The 12,954-nt window shown below is 32.3% G+C and overlaps 1 protein-coding gene across 1 annotated transcript in view; it reads right to left on the bottom strand.

Annotated features, from left to right (window-relative positions):
* The window catches only part of LOC113386796 (protein sel-1 homolog 1), a 225,599-nt gene that overhangs the window by 87,678 nt on the left and 124,967 nt on the right, over window positions 1-12,954 (bottom strand). Inside the window, exon 8 of the mRNA XM_026624551.1 lies at window positions 9,586-9,685. Within this exon, the coding sequence (XP_026480336.1) occupies window positions 9,586-9,685 (100 nt within the window). The remainder of the gene's footprint in view (window positions 1-9,585; window positions 9,686-12,954) is intronic.

The raw sequence follows: 12,954 nt of genomic DNA, 5'->3' as shown, positions 1-12,954 counted from the left end.
GAACATCCTTTTCAAGTAATATCAAATCTTCCTATAAAATATTCTGGCATCATCGGTAAAGATTTTTTGATGAAATTTAAGGCAAATATTAATTACGGCTTAAAATCACTATCCCTACAATTCAATGATCAAGTAATTACAACGCCATTAGTAAACCATCAAAAAATTTTAATACCTTCGCGATCGGAAATGAAAATAAAAATAGATACTAAATTAACCGAAGACGCTTTATGTCTATCAAAACAACTTAAAAATGGTTTAATATTAGCCAACAGTCTTGCGAAGCCAATCGATAATTGTTTCATTATAAGTGTAATGAATCCAACATCTAAGGATCAATTCCTTAGTGCGGACGAAGTACATTTTGAACCGTTGAATAATTATGAAATTATCGACTCTATAAATATAAATCAAGAATCAAAATCATTAAATCAAGACAATTTAAATAAAGAAACAATCGATATCAGATGTTTGTTCAATAAGGTTCAAAATAATGAAATAATAATCGACGATAAAAATCAAAGAATAAATAAAGTTTTAAAATGCATCCAAACGAATCACATGACGGAATTAGAAAAAAAATCAATATTAAATATTTGTAAAAATTTTCAAGATCTTTTTCATTTGAAAAATGATAAACTTTCACATACAGATACAATTACGCACACCATACCTATAGTTGACAACAATGACAAACCTATTTACGTTAAGCCATATAGACTACCACATTTTCATAAACACGAAATTCATAAACAAGTAACGCAAATGTTAGACGACGATATCATTCAAAATTCTCAAAGTCCTTGGAATTTTTCCTTAATTGTAGTTCCAAAAAAAACCTGACGCTAATGGAAATAAAAAATGGAGAATTTACGTAGACTTTAGAAAACTAAACGCTATCACAAAATCAGACGCTTTTCCTTTACCAAACATTACGGACATAATAGACCAACTGGGAAATTCTCGTTTTTTCACGACATTAGACCTAGCCCAAGGCTTTCATCAAATTTTATTAAATGAGACTGACAGAGAAAAAACAGCATTTTCGACTGACTTCGGTCACTTTGAGTACAAAAGATTACCTTTTGGGCTGAAAGGAGGTCCTGCAACGTTACAACGACTGACCAACATGGTACTATCAGGACTACAAGGAATAAAAACTTTAGTTTACATGGACGACATTATAATTTACGGTAAAACTCTTGACGAACATAATAATAAACTAACAGAAGTATTCGAAAAATTGAGACAGCACAATTTAAAAATACAACCTGAAAAATGTCATTTTTTGAAACATGAAATCGCATATTTAGGTCACATTATTAGCTCTAACGGAGTCTCTCCCGATCCACAAAAAATCGCCGCAGTAAAAAATTTTTCTTCTCCTACAAACCAGAAAGAAATTAAAATATTTTTAGGCTTATCTGGCTACTATCGCAAATTTATTAAAAATTACTCGCAAATCGCATTACCTTTAACAGAATTATTGAAAAAAGACGTAAAATTTGTTTGGACTGATAAGTGCGAGGAGGCTTTTAACGAATTAAAAAATAGGCTAATCAATCCCCCTTTACTACAATATCCTGATTTTGACAGAGAGTTTTCTTTAACTACAGACGCCAGCGGTTTTGCATTAGGCGCAATCTTATCGCAAAAAGTTGATGGAAAAGATTTGCCTATTGCGTACGCATCTCGGACTTTACATTCAGCAGAAAAGAACTATTCCACATTAGATAAAGAATTGCTAGCCATAGTCTGGAGTATAAATCATTTTCGACCTTATTTATATGGCAAACCCTTTAAATTATATACAGATCACATGCCTCTCATCTATCTCTATAAATGCAAAAATCCTAATTCTCGACAAATGCGCTGGAGACTTTCTCTAGAGGAATACGAATTTGAAATAATTTATAAATCAGGAAAATCTAACACCAATGCCGATAGCTTATCTAGATCTTTCTTCGATTTACAAAAACTAGCCTTAGATACTACTAATAATGATATTTCTGACAATGCAGTTCAAATGTCACTTTTATGTAAATGCCGCGTAGATCAAGAAATTAACTTTGAAAATTTTTTAAATACCATTAGTTCATCAGTTATAATTAATAGTCCAAGAGCCAGGTGCAAATTTGGTTAATTATTTCTTCTCGATAGATAATTGGCGATACGCATCAGACAACAGTATCATAAAGCCCTATGACCGTCAGCTGCGGCACAGTGGGGGGATGAGTAATTGTAACCCCCCAAGCTTGAATAAAAAAAAAAAAAATTCACTCATTTCCTCTCGGCTAAAAGTTTATCAAGTTATAGCTAACCCAATACCTCAACCAAAAAAAAAAAGTCAGCTGGTTATAACATAGTGCATTGTACGTCAGCTGATGGCTAGATCATGGGAAAAAAATCTTCACTTTCAGTGATATCCTCTCGGTTAAAAATTTACCAGATGATAGCTTATATGTAACAATTGATAAATATATACGTCAGCTGGCTGTATCTCGGTGGAAAAATCGTCAGCTGATACTTTGAAGGTCGTTACGTAGAAGTTAGCCAGAAGCATTTACTGACTATTTAAAAGCATCGGCTGACCAGGTTTCCCTCGACTTATTGCTAGCTGATTTTTTTATTCACCACAGTATTATATTTAAAATCAACTCACAAATTTTCGTGTGGAAGGAAATGACGTCTCTTTGATTATTCGGCATAGCACTCCAATATGAGTGTTGAGATGAAACAAATATTCTATATCAATATTTTTTAGACTTATAAGTATATAATCATATAATTTTAGATATATTCCAATATTTCAATAATCAATTTGCTTAGTATAAATTAACTAGTTACTTGATAAAAAATATTTATTATAAAAAAATTATGACAAATTACAATTCGAATGACAATGTTATTTAATAATTTTCGGCTTCGCTTTGGCTTGAGTCATAACTATCTCTCTCTTTTTCGGGCTGGATAGTTATTTCATCAATCGATGTTGGTAACTGACTTCCAAAGAACCAGGTAAAATCATATTTATTGTCAATTTCTTCCCAACTATAGTCTTCCGGATCATCAGAAGTTGGAACCTTCAAGTGTGCATTTGACCAAATTTGAGCAATATAGCATGCTCTTAAAAATTGCTGATATAGCTCTGACTCGCAAGGTGGTAGAGAAGAGCCATCAATACCTTTCTTTGGTAACTTGAATGTCTCCGTATCTAAGAATTTATATGTTTTTTCAAACAACACTACTCTTGCCTCATTGACCTTTTTCAGACGATTTAATCCATACATATGGCAAACAAACTCTTGAATTTTCTCAAAAATATTGTCTCTATTCTCTAATGATTTTGACATTTGGATGAAACACTCGATGAAATCATTCGATTTAGCCATTATTGAAAATGGTCGTTTTTTTCCTTTTCGAAAAAAGGCCGGGTTAAAATCGTACCCTGTGAATGCGTGAAATGCCGGAAGTGCTGCGCTCAAATCAGATCCCAAAGATTCGTATAATTGAGTAACATTTATAAATCTTTGGGCTTTTCCAACTCCAACTACCATGCAAATGTTGATATTTTCTGATATATTAGCCATGTTAGCTAACATAATTATTAACACATCAGTGTCGGAACAACGAATCGTCACGTTTGCATTAATATCAATGTTGCAGACATGGAAAATCATTTTTGTGTCTGCTTCTTCGTGAGCCGGGCACGAAAAATTTTCAACACGAGTTTTTATAACTTTTGAGTCATTAACTATGAATCGAAAACAAGAGTCTGCACTCACATAAACTGTTTTATCCTTTTTATACGGCCACATATAATCTTCTTCCCAATTTTCAATAAGAAACTGTACCAGTGCTTCCTTAACATTAACGTTCTTCAGCTAAAGAGAAAAATCTTTTTTTCGCACTTGGTCAGGGCCTTCGATATGGAAGTTTGCTTGCTCCATGCCTCGTAGTTTGTGTTCTGTGTCACATTTCGGCCTCGTAATGCCATACGCACTAGTAGTGAAAAAATTCTTACGCAGTGAACGTGTTAAAAAGGCGTCATTTCCTCCCACACGAAAATTTGTGAGTTGATTTTAAATATAATACTGTGGTGAATAAAAAAATCAGCTAGCAATAAGTCGAGGGAAACCTGGTCAGCTGATGCCTTTAAATAGTCAGTAAATGCTTCTGGCTAACTTCTACGTAACGACCTTCAAAGTATCAGCTGACGATTTTTCCACCGAGATACAGCCAGCTGACGTATATATTTATCAATTGTTACATATAAGCTATCATCTGGTAAATTTTTAACCGAGAGGATATCACTGAAAGTGAAGATTTTTTTCCCATGATCTAGCCATCAGCTGACGTACAATGCACTATGTTATAACCAGCTGACTTTTTTTTTTGGTTTGAGGTATTGGGTTAGCTATAACTTGATAAACTTTTAGCCGAGAGGAAATGAGTGAATTTATTTTTTATTTCTTCAAGCGTGGGGGGTTACAACTGCTCATCCCCCCCACCGAGCCTCAGCTGACATTTACGAGGCTTTATAGTTCGATTTTCTGATGCGTTTTACCAATTATCACTTGAGAGGAACTTGGTCATATAAATCTGTTACTGGCTCTCGGGCTATAACAATAATATCCAAGAATCAAATGAAAATTTTTTAACTTCTGTTGCAAACAAAGAAAATGCCTTATTATTTGTAATAAAAAATCAACCATCCGACGAAAAATTAAACAATTACTTAGATTTCTTTCAGCATACGAACTTTAACGAATATCTCGATAAATATAAAAAGCATCAATATTTCACCATGAATTTTGGTCAAAAGCCTGTTTTTTTATTCAATTGTAAATAATATGAACTCTCAACCTTCACTCGAAGACTTCTTTCATTGCTTGTATAACTTAAGAACTTATTTAATTCAACAAAATATAAAATTAATAGCTATTCCTTCTCCTATTCAATTTAAAAGTTTTTGTCACATTTCCTTAGAAAATTTTAGAATGTTGATACGCTATATTTTCAAAAATACTGATATACAAGTTAAAATTTACCATGATAAATTAATTGACGATTTAACCACAGAGGAAATAAATAAAATTTTAGAACAATTTCATAAATCTCAACTAACGGGAGGACATTTAGGACATAAAAAAACATTTAATAGAATTAGAAATATCTATAAGTGGCCGAAAATGCGGAAACAAATAAAAGAGTATGTCAACAAATGCACGGAATGTCAAAAAAATAAAATATCTAGATTAACTAAACAACCCTTAGTAATTACAACTACCGCTAGAGAACCTTTTGAAAAAGTTTGCATTGACATATGTGGTCCATATCCAATTTCTGAGTCGGAAAATAAATACTTCTTAACATACATTTGCGATCTCACTAAATTTGCGGGCGCAATACCAATTCCTAATCAAGAGAGCGCAACGGTTGCAGACGCAGTTGTATCAGAAATTGTTTTAAAGTTCGGTCTACCGAAAGAAATATTGTCCGATCAGGGAACTACGTTCACCAGCAACTTATTTAAAGATGTTTGTAAATTATTAAAAATAAAAAAAATAACAACTTCTCGGAATTAAACGTCATGAGTCAAATGGCTCATGCGAGAGGATACATAGAGATTATGTACAAAATTTAAGAACATATATTAATAAAACTCAAACCAATTGGGATAGGTGCATTAAGTATGCCGTTTTTATTCATAACACCACTATTCATGACGCAACCAACTACACGCCTTTCGAATTGCTATTTGGTAGAAAAATAGAGTTACCTTTGCCTTTAACCAAATCTAACAATTATCAATATAAATACGACACTTATGTTCATGAATTGAAATCCAGATTGCTACATGCTAACAAATTTGCTCGTGAAAATTTAATACATAGTAAGGAACAAACTAAATTACATTATGATCAAAATTTAAATCCGCAAACTTTCGAAGTTGATGATTTTGTTCTTCTAAGAGACGAAACTCCATATTCGCGGAGGTGTAAAAAACTTTTACCATTATGGAAAGGGCCGTTTAAAATTTTAAATTCCGATAATATTAATAGTACAATTTTAGTTCATAATAAGCCGGTACAAGTCCATGACAATAAACTGAAAAAATTTACAGAAAATGATTAAAAGGCCCCTGATTTTCGCAATCCTTATCAAACAGTCAAAAAAATAAAATAAATGAAGTAATCATAGGATAAGTGCATCAATAATAAAAATCATAGGATAGTAATGTTAGTGGTGTTAGTTTATAATGAAGTGTAAATAGCAATGTGTTAAGTTTAAATTTCATAAATTATTTAATAAAAATTTTAAATCTTTGATATGTTAACCCTTATATTATTGCAAATGTTTATAATATTTTAATAAGTATTTTTTATTCTAATGTGGTAAAATTAATTTTTCTTTGTATAATACGCCGAGGACGGATTTATTTCTGCAAGGGATCAAGAAGAGAACCCATAATTAATATCTCTCCAGCATATAATAAAAAGTATATGTAAAATAACTTTTACGTATTAAATACTTCAAAATTCAATATTAGTTAAATCTTTAAACTTTTCTATAAATTCCATATTTTTTCTGACTCGATTTATCTAATGTTCACTAATCTCAAACTAATAATATACCAAAAGTAATATAGAAGTAATATCGCGTTTGTAAAAAAACATCACGGTATATATTCTATTAGTAGCGCAAAAACGTTTATATCGTTGTAAGATATTATCACAAACATAATTAAAACTTTTATGTTTAGTATGTTTTGATAATATTTTGGCAATTTAATATTGATTTGTTAAATAAAATTTCAACCTGACAAACTTTGTTTATAAAAATAAATTATATCATAGATATATTTGTTCCGTCACGTTCTTATTTCAATATTATTTAAACAAATTAAATAAAATGCAAAGGTGTATTAAATGTGTACCAATGGCGAAATAATTTTAAGAATAGTAGACGCGTGCTCAGAGGCTTGTGCCTCTGACTCTTTGAGACGCCGCTACGGGCGGCACTTAGGCCGACATCCGACGAAAGTGTGATATTGCTTCAGTCAGTTATTTGTGATTTTGAGTTCTAGTGGATCGGTCAAAGATGTTCATAAAATAATGGAAAATGTATAAAACAAAAAGTTCAGCTGCAATACAGTGGGTTTGGACGTAAAATAAAAGGCGAGGAAAAAAAGTTTTAGAGAAACTGAACCTTACAAAATTATGGTAAGTTATTGTTTTATTTAAATATTTGTTTATTAACTATTATTATTATAATTATTATTATTGTTGTTGTTTATTATTGTTTCAGAATTCATTATGACAAAATATCAATCGTTACCGAATAATAGACAGAGAAGGTGGTGGACATGCTCAGCGGACGTAATTTAATTACGTATTATTAATAATGAAATTTAACTAATTTAACTTAATGTAATTTAACTATAAATATAAATAAAAAGTAAGTTATTGTCAATGTATATCTACTATTATTAGTATTATTGACTTCCCGTAAATCGAAATGGTTTTTTTTGCCTATCTTTACATTTCAGGGTTTCGGAACATTTTGGCATACCTAGAAAAAATGGATGTGTGGGTGTGTGTATGTATGTGTGGATACAATTATTCGTCAAATTTGAATCATCCAAAAAACAAAGTTTTTGGCAAAGGCAGGTCCTATCATTTTGGATATACGAAGATAAATGTGCAAAAAATGGCAGAAAGGAAAAAGAATTCTTTTTTGTAGTTCTTTTGAAAGGAAAAAGAATTTTAATTATAACTAATATTCTGAACACCTCTTATATTAAATTTTAATATTAGACAATGTCCGTTTTAATTCCGATTATTTAAGTTCAATAAACGTCATTGTCCAATTCATAAGCTCTTACATTTTTGTCTATAGAATAAAAATAATTTAATTTGCATTCCGGAAACCGAGCCCGGCCCAGTCGTGGCAATTAAGGATGGCGCAGTCATGGCAAATAACCATGGCCCAGTAGTGGTAATCGAGCCTAGCCCAAGCCTGGCTTAGTCATGGTAACCAAGCCTGGCCCATCGTTATCACTCCAGATTTCTACCAATGCTGGGCCAAGCTTGGCTTACAAGCCTGGCCCAAGCCTGGCTCAGTCATGGTAATCGAGCCTAGCCCAAGTCTGGCTCAGTCATGGCAACCAAGCCTGGCCCGGTTCTGGCAACCAAGCCTGGCCCATCGTTATCACTCCACATATCTACCAATGCTGGGCCAAGCTTGGCTTACAAGCCTGGCCCAAGCCTGGCTCAGTCATGGTAATCGAGCCTAGCCCAAGCCTGGCTCAGTCATGGCAACCAAGCCTGGCAACCAAGCTTGGCCCATCGTTATCACTCCAGATTTCTACCAATGCTGGGCCAAGCTTGGCTTACAAGCTTGGCCCAGAGTTGTACATAGTTGGGCCAAGCCTGGGCCCGTGGTACTTTCCCGTATGGGGATCCACGTCTTCCAATTCTCGATTTTCTACCGTTATCCTCAAAGGGTTATTTGTTTTTGTGATTCTCATCACTTTCGACTTGTTTATGTTGATTTCCATTCCGTATCTTTTACCCATTTCGACGATTCTGTTCATCATGTTTTGCACTACTAGATCATCAGCGTACTTTATGGAGGTGATTTTTCTTCCTCCAATCGAAAAATCTCCTACGCCCTTAAGTGCCTCGTTGACGAGCCATTCTCCGTACAGGTTGAATAGGATCGGTGACATACAGCATCCTTGCCGCACTCCTCTACCTATTTCAACGCTGTTTGTGTCTCCCTGGTTCATTTGAACCTTTACTTTCTGTCCCATATACAGATTCTGGATCAACCTGCGATCCCTACAATCGACGTTAATGGATTTTAAAAATCCCATAAGCTTACTCCAGTTGACTCTGTCAAAAGCTTTCTGCCAATCTATAAAACAGAAGCATATGTCCTCGTTAACGTCGAGACATCTGTCCGACATTATCCTCAGTATTCCAATAGCGTCCCTGGTGCCTCTTCCTTTTCCTGAACCAAACTGGTCTTCGCTCATGTGCTGCTCAATCTTATTTTCGAGTCATCTTGTAAGGATTTTGGCCAGAACCTTTCCTATGTGCGAGGTTTACCTATTTATTCGCTTTGGGCTTTTTCTGAAGAGCTTTACCTGAATATCTTCATCTTTTTCTATAGTCCAGAACGTTTCTTGTCTTTCAAGATAAATTTCATTCTAGAATCGCGCAAAGTAGTGTCTGAGTGTTTGCTCAGCGAGAGCTTATTCAACGTTTACTTCAACTAAAATACCATGTCTTTGCACAAGTAACACTCCCAGAAAAAAACGTTTTCCAGACATGTATGATACTAAACAACAATTGCTGCAAACCCAACAACAAAATGTTGAACTATGTACTATGTCAGTAGATTCCAACAGAATATTTACTTTTTTAATGAGTACCTATAAATCGATGGCTGACGCCATCTTTCGTAAAACGCTACGAGTTATTTACTATACCTTATAAATTGAATAATTAACAAATTCGACATATATTACTAATAAAATCTAAATATAATTTTTTAAAATAATTATGAATGTCATACCAAAATACATATTTCCTAGTTGCAACTGTCCATCAACCCAACCTTGATCACCAGCTTGAGTAAAATACTTCAATGCTTTATTTGTGTCCTTCTCAACACCCTGAAAATTTCAAATATTTATTTTAATGGGGTGAACATATTTTAAACTCGAAGACTGAAACGTATGGATAAATAATGCTGTTTTCCCAATTGCTTTAGTTTTATTACTTGGTGATATTGCCTGACTCAACACACTCGTTTTAATATATACCAACACCAAATTTACATACTCCATATATATATATATATATATATATATATATATATATATACTCGTATATATATCGTGATAGTTTATATATATATATATATATATATATATATATATATAGTTTATATATATATATATATATATATATATATATATATATAAGTTCTTGTGGAGCATCAAAGAATAAAAAGCAAAGATTTATGAATTAATCTTTAATTCCAAACGTTTCGGCATTCAATTTAATGTCATCCAGTAGATCTAAAAACAGTATAAAAAATTAGTATAACTAGGTATTTATAATATATGTGGATTGGTATAAAAACTATAAATATAAGAGAAAAATCAACAGAAACGCAACACTTAACAACAAACAAAATATAAAAGATAAAAAAGGTAATAGAAACTAGAAAAAGAATATATATATATATATATATATATATATATATATATATATATATGTAGCGGCCTGTCAACACGCATCGCATTTCTACTGGACAGATAGGCTCATATAGTGACAGCACGGAGAAAACAAAATAAATTCAAGTGTCAGATCTGATCTCGCTTTTGTTTCTCCCGAGTCTAATTTCCAAAATTATTTTTCTTGAAACCTTTCTTTTCAATTGTGAATACGCAAATACCAATTATATTTTATAAACGAGAAATATGATTACACATAGTGCTGTCAGTAGTAATCTTACATAAAATAAACCAAATATAAAACATTATATTTCATGGAATTTATTATGTCTACAATTTGGATCATTTTGGTATCACACCAGGACTACTACATCCATAACTGGTGACCCCGACGTGATCAAATAACACACATAAAAGAAGGTAAGAAGATCAAGACACATTTAGAAGCAACAAAAAAATAAATTGAAGTCTCATGAATTATTAAGAAAAGATTTTTTTTTTAAAGTATAAATAATTATTATAAATGGCGTTTTTGATAGCTATAGTAATACAGGTTATTTTTTAGCCAGAAAAATGTCGAAGCAAACAAGACAGTACAAGTTCTTAGAAGATATAAATAATATTGGCGAAGAGTTTTCAGAAATTAGTGAAGATGAATTTTCTGAAAATGAAGATATATTGGTTGAAAATAAAAATGAGTTTGATCCAACAGATACTGACGATGAAGAGGAAAATATTGTGAATGTATGTAGTGGCCGAAAAAGGATAAGAATACTCTCAGGTTCGAAAGAAAGTGAAGTAGAAATAAATGAACAAGACATTGCGAATGATGGATCTGTTTGGCAACAAATGCAATTAGGTGGCACACCTGGAAGAGCACCACTTCATAACATTTTCAGGCAAGAAGTAGGCCCAACAGGATATGCAAAAATTCATATAATGGAAGGTAAAGTTATTACTGCATTTTCATTGATAATTGATCACCGTATTATGAACCATATAAGAACATGCACAATAGAAGAAGCAAAGAGAGTGTTAGGTTCTGATTGGACTTTATCTAAAAAAAATTATTTGCATTTATTGCAATTTTAGATGCTCGAGCTGCATATGGAGCAAATAATTTGAATATTTCCTTTTTGTGGAATCTCCCTGATTAGCCTCTCCAAGTTTTTTTTTTCAATATCCTTGATTTAGCTGGCATAAATGCCTGGATTTTGTACAAGCAAACGACAGGAGAAAATATTTCGCGACAAGATTTTTTACCAAGCTAGCAGAAGAACTTGGCGCCGATTTTTGAGAAGTCCGTAAACAACCAAAACAAGAAACAAATACGAAAGTATCATTGGCTAAGTCTACTATAGATGCTTATAAACGTATGCGATGTCAAATAGGAAACTGTAGAAAAAATAAAACCAACAAAATTTGCTCTAAATGTAAAAAATATGTTTGCGGAAAATGTACAATGGACACAATTATGCGTAAAAATGAGATTAACTATGAATTAAAATATTTATTTTTGCTTTTATAATAGAAATGCTCAACATACTATTTTGTTTAAATATAATAAATTTAATTTTTATTTTTATTTTCTTCCTAATATCCATATTTCATACATTCAAGCATGAAACATAGAGTCGGGTCATTTGACCCGCTATGGTAGAATTAGGTATATATCAAGTCTTGGTATGATTAGTGTTAAATGGATAATTAAAGTATTAACTGTGGGAATTGAGAATAATCATTTTATTTAAAACAGATCTACATTCAACATCACTCATATATTGGTGTAAATAGTAATTCGAAAAGCAATAATGATTATTTTTATCTGAACGGTATAAATATTAGTATATTAAAAAAACGTAGACACGGGTACAAGACGACGTCTGTCGGGTCATCTAGTATATATATATATATATTATTTTATAATCACAAATATAATTCATTATTTATTGTTAAAGCACTACGTGCTATTTGAAGGTTATCCGAAATTCTTCCATCTTTACTGTTAGATTTTGGAATCACGTTTTATGTACAATCATTCAGTATATAAGAAGAAATTAAGATTTAGTTAGGCAGTCAGAAGTCAGGAGTCAAGTCAGGCTTACTGTTGAGATACTTAAAAAAATGTAGTCTTTGTTTATCGATAACCAAAGGGTTATCAAACAAATTATTTAATTGTAAAAATAGTAAACAATAAAATATCAAGATCAACCAAGAACCAGTGTTTTTATTTAATCAACCGCTCAGCTCCAGCTACCAACCAACCTCCCATAATCACAGAAGTGATCCAAACAACCCCACAAATACAGTTCATGGTGGCAGCGGTGGAATATTTCCCTCGCAGTGCAGAAGGATTTTCATCTGGGGACATCGAGTTAAATAGCCGCCACAACTCGGATTTACAATAAGCAAATTGGACAACATCACTCTCTCAAGATAGAACCTATTTCTTCAGGATTTGTGCAAGATGTTGAATATAGTGAGGCAATAAGCGAAATCAGAATCAAGTTAGCTATTGAAACTATACCTCAATTTGATGGTAATTCGTATAATCTCTTTAGGTATATAAGCATAATATATTCAATTGTAGAAGACGTTAATTTTGAAATTTATGAAATATCTAAAATTGCTCCTAGTAGATTATATGGATCAGCATTTAATTGCATGAAGTGGTCTGATAATAAGTTATGGGAAGATATTAA

This window comes from Ctenocephalides felis, unplaced genomic scaffold (genome assembly GCF_003426905.1).
Source record: "Ctenocephalides felis isolate EL2017-DRISC unplaced genomic scaffold, ASM342690v1 CF-g0.4_SCAFFOLD_03571, whole genome shotgun sequence".
NCBI lineage: Eukaryota > Metazoa > Arthropoda > Insecta > Siphonaptera > Pulicidae > Ctenocephalides > Ctenocephalides felis.
The sequence above is the reverse complement of the archived record's forward strand: the minus strand, read 5'-3'. Positions and strand labels throughout refer to the sequence as shown.